This window comes from Trachurus trachurus (genome assembly GCF_905171665.1).
Source record: "Trachurus trachurus genome assembly, chromosome: 8".
In the NCBI taxonomy this organism is placed as follows: domain Eukaryota; kingdom Metazoa; phylum Chordata; class Actinopteri; order Carangiformes; family Carangidae; genus Trachurus; species Trachurus trachurus.
In genome coordinates this window covers 30157341-30179307 of record NC_139905.1, presented here as the reverse complement: position 1 = coordinate 30179307, position 21967 = coordinate 30157341, and the positions used below count along the sequence as shown (strand labels likewise).

Sequence of the window (21967 nt, the reverse complement as noted above, 5' to 3'; positions counted from 1 at the left end):
TATTCGACATAATTACATATATTCAGAATACAATAAAAGCAAAAACCCAGTTTGGGTGTAGCTTGTAGCTTGTTATAAAATGTTTGACCAGTATAGGACATACTAGCCTATAATGCTCAGATAGAGTAAAACAAGAGCTCATAGCTCAGGATCAAACTCAGGACTCCAGACTAACTATTTTTTTTTCACTAGGCTATAGGAGCACAGTGACCTCTAACTTAAAATTTAAGGAACACAAGCAGAAAATTTAGGGGTGCACACTGTAGCCTAAATATTCAACATTTTCATTCATGATCCTCACACACATTGGCCTGCCACCTGTAATGACAGAATCTTGGGTTTCGCCCTTCCACGTTTCACAAATTTTAGGGGGGAAATTGCCCCCATTTCAGGGCATTCTGGAGCCCTGATTGACCTCCGCCGAGTGAGCAACAGACTGTGTTGAAGAACATGGTAAATGAATAGAGGGAAAAGTCCAATTAAAGCTGCAGCGTCTCTGACCAGCCTCTCTGTGAGGAACAATGAGTTAAAACTGGGTTATTGCATCAGCAAATAGTCACAGGGGCTGTAGCTGTAGTGAACTGTGTGTGAATTCAGTTGTTCTCAGCAGCAGCAGCAGCAGAGTGTCTGTGGACCGGCCACACGCAGCCCCTGCACTGGTTCTATAATATGAACCTGTACAGTAATTCAGCTGCTCCACACATCGCTCACAGAGGGAGGACGACAGGAGAAGCTTTGAAACCACAGTTTTATCTGAGGATGTAACAGAGGTGAGTTCACCAGGGTGGTCGAAATGTCCAAGTGACGTCCTCTCCTCTCTAACCGCTTCACCTCGACCTCCAGACATCATTAGGTCCGAGGAAAGATGTGGGGGAGAATTCATAAGGACTTCACAGGAGAAACATGCAGTGTGGCACCTACACTGTCCTCAAACTTTATTTAAAACACATGGATAAAAAATGTATGACAAAACAAAGAAAATGGGACTGAAATATTGAAATCTGACATTCCTGCTAGACAGAGAAAACAAATTTGTTGGTGCCTTACCCAACGAGAGAGCATTTAATGAAACAGCACGTACAGAAGGCTGCGTATGGGCTGTGGTATTTTGTTATGATGACGATAAGATTAATTACAATGCGCTCTTCTTGTTCCTCGTGATGACTCCTCACTGGATTTAAAGAGAATAAATCTCTACTTATGGATTTGGGCTTAATCATCATTGATCAGATCTCCATCTCTCCTGGATCCAGTCTCAGACAGCTGCTCTGTTGTTTCTACGTTCATGTGGCTCTGCTGAAGTGAAACTACAATGGTGCATCGCTTTAAAGGCTGCTGCAGCAAGGAATTATGGGGCGGCGTTTTCTCCTCTCCTTTCATAAAGGAAGGTCCAGCGTTTTCTGTGCTGAAGGAGATCAGATAGGAGACAGTGTCTTTATCATGTAGAGAAGTGGAGCTGCTCAGACACTTCAGCTCATTTCAACCTGAGGAACCTCCCTGAGAAAAGAAGACTTTTGGACCACGGCCTGGTTCCCTATGTACCTTATGCATGTAACCAAATCACATCATCAAGACCAAGTGTGATGCTTCTTACCTCTGCAAACCATACAAGCAAAAACCAAGATTATGATTTGGTTCATCATTCATTTGGCTACGCCCATACACAAATAGTTCTGCCTCTGGAATTTCTCGGGGCTGTTGCTAAGCAACACTTAAACATTTTCACCAGGCTCACATCAGCTTGCTACTCTGTTCACGTTACCTCAGGTGTGCACTGACGTATCAAGCCTTCTCTCCTTCCCGTCATCCCTTCATCACATATCGTTCAATTCAAATGTTATTTAGGGAAATGTTTTTGTCTTCTTTCATATTTAAATTGAAATTGACTGATTGATTGATTGATTAATTCTTGCTATGGTGCAGAGAGGACCCACTGAAAAGGTCCAGAATTTTACAGTTGAAAAAACGTAAAGGTCCAGTGTGTAGGAGTGACATCTAGCATTCAGATTCTATTATTTATTTATTAGGCTAAATAATTCTATTGTTTATTTAGAAGGTGAAACTCTTGAAACGTGCTCTCTGGTTGGCTGGATTTTCCATTCCATACAAACATGGCGGTGCAAGATGGTGACACTCTCTAAGCAAGACCTTTGCTATCCACAAGTTTCTGAACAAAACCTTATGTTTACGTTTCCATGGTTTCAGTCGTTGTCATAGTTGCAGTAAACGCATGGATCTATTAACGCTGGCTTTTAACATGGATGTCCATTTATGTGGTATCCATTGTTGAAAGCTGATGTGATGATCCATGCGTTTTACAGATTTTCATTGGGAGAAAAAAAATCGATGCATTTACCGGCGACTATTGAAACCATGGAAACAATTCCACTGGAAGAGCAAAACCAGCTTACGTTTTTGACGTTTGGAAAAAGGTGGATATGTCAAAAGAAGAATATGAAAAAATAAAAAAATTATTTTATAGCATACAAATATATTCATGGGTAGTAGGCTATATTCAGATTTTGCCAATAAACCTTGACAAATGTTACACACTGGACCTTTAACAAAATACATTAAAAATACATAAAAGACCAAAACTAAGAAGCTTTATGTTTGAGATTCCAAGACGAAGATATAGCAGACAATACAAAAACAATACAAGAACAAATTATGTTTTGATAGTCTCATTGTATAGAGCCTCATTTTTGCCTTATTTTGTGGCACCTATAAATGGTTGACAACAATTTTATCGGTATGAATTTTATCTTATAAAATGATAACAAACGTCACAGAACAGGTTTTAGTTTGACTTTGGTTGCAGGCCTGTTTTAAGCTCTGTCTCTTTACACACTGAGATGTGTTCATGTAAATAAACAGCCAATCACAGGCTTTATTAGATCCTGGTTCAAGCATGCTGTCTGCTGATTGGTTCACCGGGGCTGATGAGATTTACTCATCCACTCAAAGTATCAAATGACAAGACATTTTTCATCCCTCGGTAGAATCTTACCAGTTCGAGTTATTTTGCAGCATTTTTGCCTTTATTCTGAAAACACACACACACACACACACACAGATAGATAGATAGAGAGAGAGAGGAATATCATGGAGAGAGAGCGGGGATGTCACACCAATGAATTTCCTGTTGTGGACTGGAGTAGCTGATCAGATCTTGGTCTTGTGTAACACATGGTGAGGTTTGTTATGGGATGTAGGTTTACACAGTGTGTGAAGCTGTTGTTGGTTTTGAGGTGTCTGTGGTTGTGTTGTGCTGTGTGCATTGTGTGCGGAGAGACAGATGTTGTCGGAGCTGAACATGGGGGAAGGGTTTGGAAGCTGGATGGTGAATGAGTGTGTGCGTTATATATGTGTGTGTATGTGTATTGTCTTGTATGTTACAAGACAATAGCATAACCAGCCAATCAGAATCCAGAACATATCCTCACAGCACCAAGTGATCCAGTCTTTGGTCTGGTCAGGACACGTCAGAAACAAACACTCACCAGAGGCTCCATCCTCACCCACAATGCCGTTTCAAGGTCTCGTGCTGTGTGAGCGTGAGTGCGTGCGTGTGTGTGTGTGTGTGAATGGTTAGACAGGATATAGATATAGTCGCTGTGTGAACGTGTGTGTGAATGGGTGAGTGTGACTAGTAGTGTAAAGAGCTCTGAGTGGTTGTAGAGACTAGAAAGGTGCTCTCTAAATGCAAACCCATTTACTATATAGAAATATACATTATTCAAAGTAGGACAATTACACTGTAAAAAAGAAATGTGCAAAACCTCACACATCTTAAAATCACGAGTCATGGTGCACACAAATGGACGGCACGTAGTAGGCTACTGATGGAGCAGATAACGCTCCCGCTCTGATGTGTGTATTCTGATGGGGACCGGGTTCACCTGGAGATAAAAGAGCTTTGATTCACTCTGTCCAACATTTCATTCATCATAAAACCACGTCCCGCTCGGTTGGATTTGATTTCATGAATTATCCGCGTGGACGCCACCAGAGTCCAAATGCGGCTTTTAAGAAGTGATTATTTCATTCGGCTTTAAATAGCTTAACTAAACCAAGATCAGAGTCAGTGGTTGTTCAGTTCCTGCTCTGAGCCGAGTGATGGGCCGCCCGCTGGTTACCGTGACGACACAAATTAAACAGTAGATCAGGTATAGAGACAGAAGTGGAGACTGTCTGTATAGCTGCGTTTCCATTGCAGGTTTTTGCAAAATAGGCTACAAGCTATATTTAAAAAAAAACTACAATTCCTATTTGCAGGTGTTTCCATTGAAAGGTGTTTTTTTGCGAATGAGCCGTGATTCTCGTAAAGTCTAGTCTCACAGAAGGAACTATTGTTTGGTCATTCACACCGACTTGTCATTGTGTGACACCGTCTGAGATATCAGACTGAGTTGAATGATTGGACCTCACACGCCAAAGTTTTATTAAAACAACCCGGTTGGGTGGAAACGGTAGACGAGACGGAGAGACGAGAGGGAGAGCGAAGAGAAATAGAAAAACATCACTCAGGCTGGAGTGATGCTACAGTGTTTCCATTACACTTTTGCGATAGGCTACACTCTTATATCGACACGTCTGAAAAACCACCTCATGAAAGCGTAAAAATGTTTAGCGTTGTTTGAGAGGTTTTTCGAAATGCAGGCGTTTCCATTACCAGATTTTAATTGCGATATTTAGTTTTTACGCATTTCCAGGGGTGATGGAAACACACCTTGTGTCCGCCATTGCTTTTGGTTCAACATCAGCTGGGTTCTTCTCTCCCTCCTCCGTTCTCACACTGCTTCAACCTCTCTTAGTTTTTGATAAAGCCCAAAGTCACCTTCACATTATGGTCGTTTACATAACTCATAACAGTTGTCCTGTGTCACTGGGATGACGTCTGTCCTGGACAGAGCATCAAGATGGTCAGAGGAGGACACATCAGAGAGACTGATTAAATTATGGTGTTACTAATGGCGCTACTTTTTTTCAGTAACGAGTAATCAAGAAAGTTATAGTCCCCCATTATAACGCCGTTAACGTTACTGACAATAAAATGTGCCGTTACTTGACTCAAGAAGTCGCGTCACAAAATAATACACCCATTAAAGTGTACTTCAAACATTTTTTCAGTCCATCAACTAGTGGGAAAAAAGCCATTTATCTGGAACTAACCAACTCACTCAGTATTCCTCCGCCAGGCAGGCGGGAGGTTACGGGGTGTTCCCACCAAACGCGATGAAGGCGATTGAATCGCGCGTCAAATGAAATCGCGTCGCGCTAGACGCTCCAGTTTTGACGCTGGTTCAAAATGCAAAAAACGCCTCGTCGCGGCATCGCGTCGCGCAACGAGCCCGCCCAAACAACAACATTTCTCCCACTATTTCATTCTCTGGCAGAGATAACCACCGTCGCTGCACTGTTCCTGTCCCTGTAGATGGGAGAGGAACAGTGGTGTGGGTCTCTGGCTGCAGGAGGAGGAGGAGACAGCTCCGTGACATTACTGTGTGACTGACCGCCTGTTGAGTGCTTTGGGACGGGGCGGTCGGCTCGCAGCGCTCGCTGGTTGAAAACAGCAGTGATAACGGGCTTTCAGGTCCGAATATCCAAACCAGAAACGTTTGTAACAGCACCGGAAAAGCAACAGTGAAGAGCTGTGGCTTTGCTGCAGCTAATGGGGATCTGAATCATAAACTAAACTAAACCAGAAAACTTCTAATATTGTCAATAGACTCGCTCTGACTAAACTGCCAAGGGAACACCAGTACGTCCGTACGTCAGCACGTCGGTGACGATCTCAAAGCTGATTGGCTGTCGCGGCGCGTCTTCACGCGAATTCGCCGCAAAAGTTCAATTATTTCAACTCGAGCGATGAAGCGTCATCGCGCCGGGCGACGCGATGGAGGCGATTTTTCGCGGCCAACGCGTCCATCGCGCCGCGCTATCGCGTCCATCGCATCGCCCGGCGCGATGACGCATCTAATCGCGTGTTTGCATTGACTTTACATGTAATCTCGACGCGCGATGAAGCGTCATCGCGTTTGGTGGGAACACCCCGTTAGGGTTACGGTTAGGGGGGTGAGTCCAAGTAATTTGACACATTTGAGCATTTTATATAAACCGCAACAGTTACTTTTATAATGTTGTACTTCAGTTATTAACTCAGTTACTTTTTGGGGAAATAACTAGTAACTATAACTAATTATTACTTTTTGAAAGTAATGTGCCCAACACTGGTTGAGATAGACAGGAAATGGGGAGGCAGAAAGGGGGGGAATGACGTGCAGCAAAGGGCCACCAGATTTGGGATTCGAACCAGGGTCTGCTGTAGCCTCTGCTCTGCCTATGGGGCGCCCGCTCAACCCACTGAGCTAAATGGCGCCCCTCAACCATACTTCTTGTGTTTTTTGTTTCTTTATTAAAGGGATATTTCAACATTTGGCAAATAATCCCTATAGTTTTAGGAGTAGGTTCATTAGCCTACCTTTAATTGTCGGTGCAAGCTGTTTTTAGATCGGTGGGGCAGAGACGTGAGTTCTGCACGGCGCACAGTATTTGTGGGCTTTCCCTCATCAAACTCATCAAATACACAATCCAACAACTCCAAAACGCTCTGGTGGACAAGTTGTGACCTGCACATTCACTACGCTTTGAAATAATAATGGAACGTTACGAGGCAGAGGAACAGGAACTACATTCCCGACACGGCTGCAGCAAAGGGCCAGCAGATTTGGGATTCGAACCAGAATCTGCTGGTATAGAAGGGTCTTTAAAGCACACCTCTGCTGATAGAGGACAGAACTGAGTACCTATAGTAGTGGAAAAGAGTGAGGAGAACATGTTTACACTGAGTGTGTGTACTTCTCATGGATGTAGTGTAACAGAGATAATGGAAACTATGTAAACACAACATGGATTTACGATTGAAACCTGACCTGGGGTCTGTTTGGATGGTGCAGAGTCATGTTAAATCCTTGGTATCAGTGGCTTTGGACACAATGGTGTGTCAGTGGATCTCTAATCTGAACGGACAGGCTGCAGGTCTCAGTGACATGCTGTGTCTGTCCAGTATACTGTAGTGTAGTGAATGGACCAGAAACCACTGTATGTTGTACATATCCAGAGGATTTGTACTTTACTTGAGTATTAGATTTCTTTGGTACTTATTACTCTTACTTGAATACATTTCAGGGAGGCTGAAAAGTACTTGTTACTTTCTTTCTTTACTTGCTCTTTTTTTTTTTTTTTCTAAAATCCTATTGGACACAAGCTGTGTTTGTCAAAGAAGGAAACCCTAACCCCTAAAAGCAGCACATCAGTGCAGCTGCTTTCAAAGAGTTCATTCTCACAAACAAGAGTTAAAAGCTCCTTAAATTCATTTAGAAAAAATTACAGTAATTCATTGATGTGAAAAATAAGAAATTTACTCTTACTCTTATTTTTACTTAAAGTAAATTTAAAAGCAAGTACTTTTTTACTCTTACTCGAGTAACATGTCGACTGAGCTACTTTTACTTGTAACGGAGTACATTTTTACCCGTAGTATTTGTACTCTTACTCAAGTACCGGGGTCGAGTATTCTGTCCATCCCTGTCAAAGACCATGCCAAAATCAAGACAACAAAACTTCTCACCTGTGTGTGTGTGTGTGTGTGTGTGTGAGTGTGAAGTTGATAGATGCCTGTGGTCCCAGGACTCGAGCCTCACTCATCAGCAGTCAGAATGTCCGGATACAGATCCGTCACCTGATCAAACAGCCATCATCAGCTCCACCCTGTGCTGCTCTTCCTCTCTCCTCCACCTCCTCCTCCTCCTCCTCCTCCTCCTCCTCCTCCTCCTCAGAGCTGCTGTCTGTCCCCTGTATCACCCCCTCCCTCTCCCTCAGTCCCAAAGTGTAGTTCATCCCTCTGAGGTGTCCCTGGGGTGCAGCAGGATCCACACTGAGCCACATTAAAGGAGCGGTTGTTGGAGCTCTGTGCTTATGCATAACAAACATGAAGTTATTGCAGCTGATCTGGTTTATTAAAGTGACTGACAGGAGTGAGTCAGGTGAGGGAGCGCATCTGATGAACCTCCCCCTCATATATTGACATGTTCACAATTGAGTGTCCACACAGTGCTGCCTGAGCTCTCCTCAGTTGCCATGGCGATCTCTTGTGATTGGACGGTGTCCCTCAGCAGCCGATCAGTCTGTCTGATCTATACTTGGTGTTTGGAAAGCATCACTAACACTGTAAATAAAACTTATATAAGGCAATTAATACAGTTATGCATATTTATTCTTTAAAGGGATAGTAGCATTTTTTTTTTAAAGTGGGGTTGTATGATCTACAAATAGCCCCTAAGTACTTTAATTGCAGTAGAAGACTCTCTGCACTCCTCCCGTTAGCAACGCCAGCCCATAGCCCTGCCCAGAGATTTACAACATACAGTGCTGTGAACAGACCCAAAGAAACGGCCTATTTTTGCGGCCTAAAAGAGGTTTTACGTGAAAAAAATACACAGTTCCATTGTTTGCTATAATATAATTTTTTCCAGCCCTTCAAAGTGCAGGAAAAACACAGTTTTTATTTGGACCTAACCAACTCACGTATCCCTCCGCCCAGGGTTAGCGCCCACCGAAAAACTTTTAGGCCGCGAAAATAGGCCGTTTCTTTGGGTCTGTTCACAACGCTGTAGTATGTTGTAAATCTCTGGGCAGGGCTATGGGCTGGCGTTGCTAACGGGAGGAGTGCAGAGAGTCTTCTACTGCAATTAAAGTACTTAGGGGCTATTTGTAGATCATACAACCCCACTTTAAAAAAAATGCTACTATCCCTTTAACTAATTTATTATTACTCCAAAAATCAATTTATTATCAGATTCGATTAACAGACAGTAGATGCAGCCCCAAACATTGACCAGTTGCCATGACGCTTGGTGTTGCTTAGTATGATGGGCTGTTTCATGCTTGATGAGCTGATGTAAGCTAATCACTTAGACACAGTCTGTAACTTCTGCCTCTGGGGGTCTCTCAATCAAAACAATAACAAACCACATGTGTCATGATGAAATAGCGTGGGATCGTTGCTGTAAACTCCTCCCACTTTGGATTCCTTCAGTGTCAGTGGCTGAGTCCCTCTGATGCTGTACAGAGGACAGAGGCTGAGACGTCAGCTGAGGTTGATTCAACCTTTTGTTTTGGTTGTTGTGTAACTGATGAAGCAGATGTTCAGCAGCTGTTATACACACAGAGGTGTCCCCCTTTCTATAACAAACTCAGCAGGGGGTTAAAACCATGCAGTAGAGGCAACGAATAAAGTTTTTTTTTTTTTAACTTTAAAGGGATAGTTCAACATTTTGGCAAATTGGTCCATTACCATAATCCCTATAGTCATAGCAGTAGGTTCGTTACCTTTAATTGTCAGTGCAAGCTATTTTAGAACAGAGGAGCAGAGCCATGAGCTGCTCAGAGCTACGCTATGGAGGCTCATGGAATTTCTTGGTTTCCCTCATCAAACTCATCAAATACACAATCCAACAACTCCAAAACAACAAGTTGTGACCTGCACATTCACCACGCTATGAGATAAAATTTCGAGACAGAGTTGTTTTCGAGGTAAATTCACGCAAAACCGCTGACGCACGGTCCCGTCGGGGCAGTTTTTCGGCAAACAGTCACTGCATTTGCCTCGAAAACAACTGAAAGAATGTGCAGGTCACAACCTGTCCACCAGAGCGTTTTGGAGTTGTTGGATTGTGTATTTGATGAGTTTGATGAAAACCAAGAAATCCCATTAGCCTCCGTAGCGTCGCTCTGAACGGCTCTGCTCCGCCGTTCTAAAAATAGCTTGCAAGACTATAGGGATTATAGGGATTATGGCAATGGGCCAGTTTACCAAAATGTTGAACTATCCCTTTAAGAATTCAGAGATTCACCAGCATTCTTCAGTGGACACAGGACAGGACGCCTCCAGCTGCTGGGACTTAAACGGTCCAACACTTACTCAGCTTGTTTCTGTGGTAACGTCAGATCCAGATGTCTGTTGGCTGAAATCCTTCATCTGGTTCAAATATAGAATTAAAAAACCACCAAGAATAAAAAGCATAAACTAGATAAAAGTCATTGTAGAGCTTTTGTGAGACATACACAATTACACAATGAAACTATACCTTTATACTACAAATGAAAACCTGCTGTCAGTCTGCAGACATCAGAGGTTTATCTAGGTTATCCTCTCTGTATGAAGGACTGGGTCACTCTCTGTTCACACCAAGTGGTAACAGCTTGGACCATAAAGGATCCACCTGTTGGAGTCTTTGTTGCCCGCGAAAAAGAAGGACAATTTTTTTCCGGCCCAATTGAAGGATCCTTTGAAATAGGACAGTTTAGTCCTGTCGCTGTAGTTGTGCAATCAGTTTTCAGATGTACCGCTCCGAAGGATGCGCCTCCTGAACTGGGACACAGCTTATGAGTCGGGAACGAGACAGACATGGTGGCCGTATTTCCTGCATTGTAGGTTCATTACCTTTAATTGTCGGTGCAAGCTGTTGTTAGATCGGCGGGGCAGAGACGTGAGCTCTGCACGGCGCGCAGTATTTCCGGGCTTTCTGTCATCAAACTCATCAAATACACAATCCAACAACTCCAAAACGCTCTGGTGGACAAGTTGTGACCTGCACATTCACCACGCTATGAGATGATAATGGAACGTTACGAGTTGTTTTCGAGGCAAATAGGCTACGTAACAGGAACTACATTCCCGACACGGCTGCTGGTCAGAGTGACTTAAAAAGCTAAAGTAGTTCCAAGTAGCCTATTTGCTTCATGTGTCGTAAGGTTAAATAATTATACGTTATTATTTCATAGCGTGGTGAATGTGCAGGTCACAACTTGTCCACAAGAGTTTTTTTGGAGTTGTTGGATTTAGTTTGATGAGGGAAATGTGGAAATACCATGAGCCTCTGTTGCGTTAGCTGAGCAGCTCACGTCTCTGCCCCATCGATCTCAAAACAGCTTGCAGACAATTAAAGGTAATGGACCTACTGCTAAGACTATAGGGATTATGGCAATAGGCGAATTTGCAAAATTGTTGAACTATCACTTTAATAATTAATACACTATAGAAACACATGAGTCCAGGATCATGCTTCAGCTTTTCACAATGGATGAAATAATGTTAATGTAAGCTGTGTCGTGGTTCACCTACTCTCTTGCTCACACTTGTGAAGAACATGTCAAAGGAGAAAGACGTTGAGAGTGAAATTCCATGTCACAAGGCGATCATGGTCACATGACCCTGTTGTGATTTTTGGTGACTAGTCATAATCCTGTATGAACCAGATCTTTACCAGATAAGTCCTTCATAAAAGTCCAACCTGTTGTGTGTTTCAGCCTGGTGTATGGGAGCTCCAGGTCGTCCCACCCAGACGCAGAGCTGCTCCACCGTCAGGCCTATGGCACCCCCCACCCCCTCCAGGGCTATGCAACCAACCACCACCCAGGAAGCTCCAGACAGGGCGCGGCCTGGGGCGCTGCTGGACGCACACTAGGTAAGGACTGAGCGCAGCGTACTAACACAAGATGACTGCTTTTCATCACATCACTGCTGAGACTCTTCATCACCTGTATGTTCTGGTGCTGGTTACTAGGGGTGTGACGATACACTAATCTCACGAGACGAGACGAGAGAGGAACTATGAAGAACTCAGCTGTGACTGAAAAGCACCTAAACCGAGTCGAGTTATAACTGTGTAGTGGAAAGGGGTGCAAAGTATTGGTAACTGGTAGTGGAAACCCTGTTTTACATTGTTTTAACCATAGGTTTTAACATAAAAAAAAAAAATCTCGCAAGACTTTTAACGCGACGAGAAATACACAATCTGATATGATGACACATGAGTTAGGCCTGGGACGATAATCAATAAATCAATTAATCGCACGATAAATGAAAATAAACTTGATACTTTCTCCAGCCTCGATATATTGACGTGCATGCAGGCAGCAGACAGTCTGCTGACCTCTGGTCAACCTCCGTCATCATCCCGGGGGAGAAAACGAGCCGAGTAACTTATCCGCAGGTTTTTAGAAGTTTACCGCCGACTGTCACATTAGTTTGTTTGAATGAAAAGTGAAGCTTCAGGTGTGTATTGGACAGAAGAGCTTATTTTTTATTTTTTATTTTTTTTTTATTTAGGATATTTAAAAGTTCTTGACATTCCAATTACAGTGGTAAAAAAAATACTCATGAGAAATAAATGTTTATTGCATTTGAAAGGGTCTACTTGTATTATTATGAAATACTATTATTACATTAGTGGTTAATTTGGTCTCAAAATAATGTTGACAATAATATCGTTTATCGGCAATAATTTGTGGGACAATATATCGTCCAGCAAAATTTGTTCTCGTCATAGGCTTAACATGAGTAATAGAGAAACTGAGTCAGATGGATGATGAAAGGTTTTTTTTTAGCTGGTTGAACTCAAACTCAGTGACTCTGCTCTGTGAGGCAGGACCCATGTTTCTCCTCACCTCGACAAGAGCACTTCAGTTATCACAGTTAACAGTTGGGAAGTGTTTGTGTCACTGTGGCGGTAAAGTGATCTGCTGTGAAGATATGAAGTGTGCGAACACATGTGCGGAGAACAAAAGAGCAGCCTGTGATTTGTATTTGTGAAGCACCTCCACAAAAAGAGTCAGAGCAGCTGACAGGAGCTGCACGGTTCACTTCCATTACAACACACTTCACTTTACTCTGTGAGAAATCTCTTTCATCTGTGTTGAGACATGTTTAAAAGTAACCCTAACCCTAACGGGTTGAAATGATACAAGTTATATGAAATATAACATGTCAGCGTCTTTCTTCACCACAGTGGGGAGAGAATCTGACTAAACCTGCCCTTCATTTTTAACCAACTTTATTTGTAACGCCTGGACAATAAAAAAAACCTTGTTTCCTAACGACAAAATGGAGACAAACAGGATTGAAAAGTTGAAATAAGATGACATGAAGGAAAATAGAGACAGCTTAAGATGAATAATTAACATAATTTTGAAATAAAGATATGGAATAAATGATAATCAGAGATCACTTTGGTTTCCTTCCTACGGAAGAGGACACTGTAAAAAAAAGTTCTGACTTTTTTCTCAGAATTCTGAATTAAACTCATAATTATTTTTTCTCAGAATTCTGAGTTGGCCCTAATCCCCGTCCATACCTTTCAAAGATGCTTTTGACATTTCAAGAAATTTGTTAAAGCCTCACTATGTAGTATTGGGGCTCAACCGTGACACTTATAACGGCAGAAAAAAACAAAAAACAACTACATTGATCATCCTCCGGCCACAAGACGAGTCACGGACACTAAATAAAAGAGCATTTGAGCCAAGTTTGTCCACTTTTGCGTACCGTATTCAAAGATGGCGATGCAACATGGCAGCCTCCGGTCGGTGCACCGTCACCTGTGTATTTGTACAACAACAACTCATTCTAAGCTACGAGACAGCTTTCAGACAGCTTTAGACTTCGGTAAATACGTATTTATGAAAGCATATATTTTTGCTAATAAAAAGCCAAATAAGCTACATACTGTCACTTTAAAGCAGAAGTAAGCGGAATATTTGTGTTAATATAGTATAAATAGTTATATCTTCCGACAGCAATCACTTACATAGAGTGTTTGGTCTGAAACACGGGTCTGTCAGTCACTCTGCTCTGCTGTAAGCCGAGGAGAAAACTTTCCTTGTATCCTACAACCTTTATCCAATGAGGAGAGAGAACGGCATAAAGGGGCGGTCCTCTCTGTGTGTGCAGCCAAGGGATGCGCGTGAATGTGGTGACGTAGGGACGAGGGCGGGGACTGCTAACTCCATCGGCTGACAAGAAGTTAGCCAAAAGAACCGGATCGCTTACTTCTGCTTTAAGTAGAGAAAAGTCATTTTTAGGGTGTTACGCAGTGTTCATTCAGTAAAACAGAACACCACAGGTCACACCACTTGGTTTTTAATTTCCAATATGTGAAGCAGTACATTCCTGTACTCGTTTTAACTCTTCTTAACAACCACTTTCGATCTCATTACATTTATAGTTCAAAGACTAACAACGTAAAATCTCATTATGATAATACTGACGAACAGTGCTCAGGATTGTAATTACTGAACAGATTTTTTTTTTTTGTCGCTATACTGCTGATATAATGAAGGTAATGTGATGTATCATGATTGGTTCGGGTGAAGTAAGGGGTTGTGCTTTGTTGCCAGGTCTGTCAGGACTGTTTGATGCCAGCCTCCACCACGCCAGCCCCTCAGGTCCTGACCCCTCCGTCATGAATCTGATCTCAGCTCTGGAGTCCCGGGGTCCACAGCCCCCGCCGTCTGCTTCCTCCCTCCTCTCCCAGTTTCGCACTCCCACCTGGCAGACTGGTGAGTGTCCACCTGTTAGAGGAACGGTGCACTTAAAAAAAAAGAAACGACAACTCTTTGATCCTTAGTTCTTGTTGTGACTGGAGCACTTGATTTGCAAAAATAAGATGTATTATTTACCAAAAAAGCAAAAAGTTGTTGAGTTCAATTTTCATTTCAAACCTTTATTTATTCTCGAAAGGACATTGAGGTTTTACCCTCATTTGCAATGCCATCGAGATCACAGCAATATTCAAAGCGAAACACAATGCACAGCACAAGTCACATATAGGACATAGGATAAAACACAGTTACAAAAGTTAAATACATCTGATTCATTTCAAAATTTAAAAACAGTTACAGACTGTGGTAAAGAGGTTTTAGATGATATTTTTTATAATGTTGATAGGATATAGGATGATTTTTAAGTGTGAGTTGAAGATCGTTCCAGGAGGCAGGGGCATCATAGCAAAATGCAGAATTACCAAGTTCAGTTTGTACTCGGGGGACTTTAAAAGTAAGCCAGTCATTGGAGCGAGTTGAATATGAACCTTGATTTAAATCTAACAGTGTTGTAATGTATGGGAGTTTTTCAGTAATGGCTTTAAAGATGAAGAGATGCCATTGATTGTTGCGTCTTTCTGACAGGGAAGACCAACCTACTTTCGTGTACAGATTACAATGATGAGTGCTATAACTATCGCCGGTAATGACTCTAAGAGCAGAGTGATAGACCACATCTAGAGGTGAAAGAGTTGAAGGGGCAGCATTCCTTAGTATAAATAATATCACCATAGTCCAAGACTGGCATAAAGACAACTTCAACAATCCTCTTTCTGCAGATCATAGGGAAAATAGATTTATTTCTGAAAAAGAAGCCAATTTTTTGTCTAAGTTTGCTAGTGAGATTGTCTATGTGAAATTTAAAAGTGAATTTTTCATCAAGCCAGATACTTAGATATTTAAACTCAGTGACTCTCTGAATAGTAGAGCCATTTAGCGTAGTTGCTTGGTGACTTGTATTGACCAACACTGTCCATGTGATGTTGTGTCCTGTAGCGATGCACACACCGGGCCCCCCGGAGCTCTTTATTTCAGGGGCTCTCCCGGGGTCTGGCTCCTTCCCCTCCTCCTCAGCCCTGTCTGCGTACCAGCACCCCGGCTCCTTCTCCGGACGCTCCTTCACCCCCTCGCTGTCCCTGCAGGACACGGCCACGTTCAGCCCCACGTCCAACGGCCTGCTCTCCCCTCACGATCCCCTGCTGCACATCAAAACCCCCTCCCAGTCCAGTTTGGGCTTCGACCGCTTGCTGTCTTCCCAGAGCTCCGCCTACCGGGGCTCTCAGGAGCCCCCCGCCCCTCCTCAAACCCAAGCACCCTCCGCCTCCTCCAATTGCCACCTGCCCCCTCCCCAGTTCAACCTGTTGTCCTCCCAGCTCCATAACCAGTCCTCCCAGCTCTACAACGCCTCCATGTTCTCCTCCTCGCCCTCCCTGCCCCCTGCGGCGCCCCCTCAGCCCCCGCCTCCCCCGGAGAGGGCGGTGTCCCGACAGGACAGTGTTATTAAGCATTACCAACGTTCGTCCCCAGCCCAGTCCGCCGCGCTGCCCCTGCAGCAGTACGCCAGCTGCGGCGGCTCGTCGGGCTACCAGCACGCCAGCCACCACCGGCACGCCGGGCTGTCCTGCAGTCCGCTGGGGGAGCAGAGCCCGTCCTCTGACCCCAAGCCCTCGCCGCGGATGGAGTCCCAGACGTATCGACCCACCGTCCAGACTCCCTACACCCCCTCGTCCTCCAGCTCCTCGGCCTCCTCCTCGTCCGGCGGCGCCAAAGGAGCAAAGAGTTCCGGCTCAAGCAGCGGCTACTCCTCTTCAGGTTCGGCGTCCTCCTCCTCCCGTACCCCGCACACCCCGCCGTCGGCCTCCTCCACCTCCTCTTCATCTTCCTCCAGCTCCAAGACGAGCACCGGCCCCTTGTCCGCTCCGTCTCGTCAGCAGCCCCCGCCTCAGTCGGTGCCGGCGCCGCCCCCTCTACCGGTGGCGTCGTCCTCCCTCGTCCAGCAGCCAGCACCCAAACAATGCCTCCCCACGTACGGCTCTCCGTCTGCAGGTCTACCGGACCAGACCCCTCCCCAGCAACACGGCCCGTCCTACTCCCCCAATCAGCCCCCCTCTGCACACATGGCCCCGTCCTATGGAGGCTTCAGCTCCCCTCACGCCCAGGACCTGAGCTCCGGAGCAGGGGGACCAGGAGGGAAGGCCTTCACCGGCATAGGAGCGGGAGGACGCTCCTTCTCTGCGGAGATCGTCTTCGGGGACTCGAGCTACGGTTCAGCTTCTCTCAGGAGAGCAGCCAGTCCATCTTTAGGGTATGGGAACGCTGGGGGATCGACAGGAAGTGGACCTGTACCGGGAGCTTCTGGACTAGGTGGTGGAGTTGGACCTGCAGGATCAGGGAGTGGAGCTTCTAGCGTTGGGAACGGAGGCAGCAGCTCGTACCACCTGCCCGAGTCCAGCCCCTCGCCCATCAGCCGTCCTGGGTTGCACTCTCCTGCCGCGGCTCGCCCCGCGCAGTCCCCTGGAGGCTCCGGGGCCACCAAGTATCTGTCCTCCATCCTCTCTCCTGCTTTCATGTCCTCGCCACAAGGCTTCCCCGATACAAGGCAAGCGCAGAGCCAGTCCTACAACTCCTCGCCTCCCAAACCAAAAACAGAGACCAACATGCTGGGAGTGGAGCGATCCCAAGACGAGGAAGACGACGATGACGATTTCCTCATCCACCACTTACTTCACGCCCAGAGCTCCACTCCCCATCCCTCCCAGCATCACTCGCCGACCCAGCAGCTCCCGCAGCCGCTCCAGCCGCAGGCGACGAGGGACGGAGAAAACAAGGAGGTGGGCTACGACATGGGCAAGATCTCGGAAGAGCGCTACCACGTCCAGAGCGTCATCCGCACCAACAACGCCTCTGTCGACCCGGCGAGCCGTCTGAACAGCCAACTGGAGATATCGCAGAAAAAACAGCAGCAGGCCAAGTCGGAGCTGAACATATCCAAGTCCAGTGCCGGGGGAGGGGTCTCCGACACCCTGTCCCACTCCCATCAACAGCAGCACGACTCCATGGGCTCGGTGGTCCATTACGGAAGGGGAGACCCCTACGCCCAGCACGCGCACTCCCAGCATCCCCATCACGCCTCGCACGTGTCCTCGCACTCGCAGATCCCCCAGCACTCTCAACACGTGCAGCACTCTCAACACCCCCAGCACGGCCTCCCTCACCCCCACCCTCACGCCCTTCCCCACATGGAGCTGAAGAAGACGTCGGACGCCAACGACAACACCTACCTGTGCAACACGCCGGATGTGCAGCAGAGCCGACAGAGCCAGGTCCCCATGTCTCTGATGGAGTCGCCGCCGGACCCCCCCCATCAGTCCCACATGCTGCAGTCCGTCCTTTCCCACACCACCCGCACCAAAATGGACCCCCAGCAAGCCCCTCAGCAACAACAACAACAACAACAGCAGCAACACCCGATGAGCCAGCAGGCCATGATGGGCTCAGGCGGAGGTCAGGGGCCTGCCGGAGTGGAAGCCCACCCGCAGAACCACTCGTCACAGTTGCAACTCCAGCTCCAGAGCCAGGGCATAGAGAGCCACTACAGCATCGGAGCCCCAGCCAGAGATCAAACCCGAGGAGCCAATCAGAGTTCAGTGTCCTCGCTGGACATGTTAGACCAGACTCTGTCCAGGACGACCAGCAGGGACAGTGGAGGAGGAGGGGCTCTGGAGAGGACCGGGGTTGGGGTGAGCGTCACAGGTGGGGAGGGAGGCGGCGGAGGGGACAGCCGACACAGACAGCAGCACAGACTGACCCCCCACCACCTGACCCCCCAGCCCACGGACCTCCACGACTTCCTCTCGGAGCCCGACCTGGACCTGTCCGCCCCCTCGCACCTCCACCACATCAGCCAGCCCCACTCCCACGCCCACCACCAACAGCAGGCGCACGCTCACCATCAGCTCTCGCACTCTCAGTTATCCCTCCCTCACTCCCACCGGATGACGGCGAACATGGGGACCCCCCAGCAGCAGCAACAGCAGCAGCAGCAGCAGCCGAGAGAGCCTGAGCTGTCCCACTCCCAGTTGGACCAGCTCAAACAGCACCAGTTTGACGCCGTCAGCCCGGCAGGAAAAGTTGGACAGACTCAAGCTCAGCAGCAGCAGAGGTTCGCCTCCCTGTCATCCATCTGCTTTCCCGACTCCCTCTTGCACGATGAAGACCGCTCCTTCTTCCCGGAGATGGAGGACATGTTTTGTCCGGCCGATTACAAGTCCAGCTGCGCTGCCGATTCTGGAGCCGCTGCTCAGGAAAGCCTGAACCAGGGCCAAGAGGGCATGGAGGGCTTAAAGACGGGAGGTGCCGGAGAGGGCTACGATATGGTCGGCCACCATAGCGATCAGGGCTACGGACAGTACTGCCATAACCTTCCAGGAACTGGAAATGGCAATCTGCACCTAGACCTCGACTCTATGAAGACCCACGAGCTGCCCTCCACGGTGAACACCGACCAGCTCGGCCTCATCCATTCCCAGACCCCCGCCATGGGACTGAGTTCGGCAGTTCAAGGGGACGGATCGGTCAATAAGATGATGGGGGCGGTGGGAGTGGGCGGTGGCTCAGGCGCCCCAGGTCTGACCTCGCCTATCTTCTGCTCCTCTCGACCCAAGAAGCTGCTGAAGACCAGCTCCTTCCACCTCCTCAAGCAACGGCGCGAGCCTCAGCCTCAGGCCAAGAAGATCTACGCGCAGGAGTACGAGTTTGAGGACGACGAGGACAAAGCCGACGTTCCGGCCGATATTCGCCTCAACAGTCGACGCCTTCCCGACCTGCTCCCAGACTTGGTGTCCAGTTGTAGGAAGGCTGGTGGGGCGTCAGGAGTCGGTGGGCTCAGTCCACTCATGGGTGACATGGACTTCTGCCACCCCACCAGCTACTCTGCCCTAGGACACCCTCCGCAACTCCTTCCGCAAGAAGGCCCCAAGAAAAGGGGCAGGAAGCCGACCAAACCGAAACGCGAGGGCCCCCCTCGTCCCCGGGGTCGACCGCGCATACGTCCTCTTCCGGAGCCTCCGTACTGCAGGGGGCTGATGGGATCGGCGCCCGCAGAGGGCAGGAGGGGCCGTGGGCGCGGTCGGGGCCGAGGCAGGAAGGAGGAGGGGTTTGTGGAAATGCATCGAGATATGAACAAAGCACAAAGCCTCCCGTATCATCAGCAGCAGCCGCAGCAGCCGCAACAGCCGCCGCAACAGCCGCCGCAACAGCCGCCGCAGCATCGACCGCAACAGTACAGCCAACAGCAGCACCTCCAACAGCATCCACACCAACTCCACCAACAGCAGGCAGAGCTCCAGCAGGCGCCGCAACAGCAGCATCACTTGCATCATCATCATCAGCAGCAGCAGCAGCAGCAGCAACACGTTTCCTGTCATCACCAACCGCATCATCAGCAGCATCATCACCTCGAGCAGCAGCAACAGTCCCAACAGCAGCAGCAAGACCCCATCAGACCTATCACGGTAAGACTTCTTATCAATCCAGATGTTCTCCAGATGGTTTTATCACGTTATCTGATGAGCTAGTAACTCTCTGCTTGTGACACATGGCTTCAGTCAAACTACAACTACAATTATCTCAAGTGAGACTAATGTAGGAACAGTTTTAGGTCAATTAATACTAACTGGTGCAGGCAGATGGAACAGTGACCTTAAAAGCACCTTAAGAAAACACAGCAAACTACTTCAGACGAAGCTCTCACTCATTTTAATACAGGGTCGTTTTTATGAATCACACAGAATGTAATTAACAGCTAATGGGTGAATGATGTGATGCAAGCCAAATGTCAAGAGGGGCGACTGGTGTTTTGTCATGAAAACCTGACTATATACTGTACAGCAAAATAAATCTGGACTCAAATGTGAAATAAATGAAATTCACTTTTGCAGTGCTTCTAGTTTCTTGACAAATTTTTACATCATTTGTCACATTATTCAGAAGAAAAGCAGTGGTTTAAAGAGAAATCCTGCCCTGTGTTGCCAAAATTCATTAAAATTTCAATTCTATTTCAATTTAGAAGAAAGTACAAAGTATTTATAAATACACTTAGATCCACTGTAGGTGGATCATATATGTAATATTGATCATTCTTTTGTGGTTACACCATCTGACATTTTCAGGGACATGCAGTTGTACTTTTGTTAAAAAATGGTGCAAATGCTATTTCAAATGACATAAAGCCAACATGAATACTGAATGTAGGCTATATTTTAACAAATCTGATGCTTTTAAAACATTTTTTTAACCCTCCTGTTGTCCTTCTGGGTCAAATTGACCCAATCTGTTCCCTTCCTCCATCCATCCTTCTTTCCTTCCTTTCTCCCTTCCTTCTTTCCACAATCCTTTTCCCCTTCCTTCATTCCTTCCTTCCTTCCTTCGTCCGTCCTTCTGCTTCCTTCCTTGACCTAATCTGTTCCTTCCCTCCATTTTTCTTTCCTTCCTTTTCCCCTTCCTTCCATCCTTCCTTTCTTCCTTCACTTCATCCCGACTTCTTCCTTCTTCTTTTCATCCAATTGACCCAATCTGTTCCCTCCCTCCATATTTCTTTCTTTCTTTCTTTCTTTCTTTCTTTCTTTCTTTCTTTCTTTCTTTCTTTCTTTCTTTCTTTCTTTCCCTTCCGTCTTTTCTCCCATCTCTCCATTTGTCCTTCCTTCCTTCCTTCCTTCCTTCCTTCCTTCCTTCCTTCCTTCCTTCCTTCCTTCCTTCCTTCCTTCCTTCCTTCCTTCCTTCCCTTCGTCCTTCCTTCCCTGACCCAGGAGGACAACAGGAGGGTTTAAAGATATTTCTGAATTGCTCATCTTGCCAACCCTTATTTGTCACTGGCCCTAATACAGCAGAGCAAAGACAACACGTCTCCTGCTTTCTTTGATCTGGTCCAACAGATCCTCATGACCATTATAGTGTTTTTTGTAATTAGAGTCGATTTCCTGATTGATTACATTACATTACAGAAAACAACTATATCATATGGGGCCAGTTTTCCAAAACTAGAGTATCAGAACAGAAGTTTAAAGGGATAGTTCAACATTTTTGAAAATTGGCCCATCGCCATGATCCCCCTAGTAATAGCAGTAGGTTCGTTACCTTTAATTGTTGGTCCAAGCTGCTTTTAGATCGGGGAAGAAGAATACCGAGCGGCGCAGCTACACTACGGAGGCTAATGGAATTTCTTGGTTTTGCTCATCAAACTCAGCAAATACACAACCAAAAAACTCAAAAACGCTGTGGTGGACAAGTTGTGACCTGCACATTTACCACGCTATGAGATAATAGCGGAAAGTTAAGAGAAGTGAAGCAAATACTCGGAACTACTTTCTTCAGTGAACCACTGGTCGGAGGGACACAGTGTGCGCACCTCAGCCAGTGCCGTAGTATACGGACGTATCTGCAGTAAACAGGCGCTTTTGAAATCACTCCGCCGAGCAGCCGTCTAGAGCAGTGTTACTCATTGCGCGGCTCGCGAGCCACATGC

The 21967-nt window shown here is 46.5% G+C and overlaps 1 protein-coding gene across 1 annotated transcript in view; it reads left to right on the top strand.

Moving 5' to 3' along the window:
- Positions 1-21967, top strand: part of prr12b (proline rich 12b) — a gene marked incomplete at both ends in the record, with an annotated part of 58872 nt that overhangs the window by 1600 nt on the left and 35305 nt on the right. Inside the window, 3 exons of the mRNA XM_083977743.1 lie at positions 11374-11531; positions 14242-14403; positions 15442-19958. Coding sequence (XP_083833869.1) covers positions 11374-11531; positions 14242-14403; positions 15442-19958 — 4837 coding nt within the window. The remainder of the gene's footprint in view (positions 1-11373; positions 11532-14241; positions 14404-15441; positions 19959-21967) is intronic.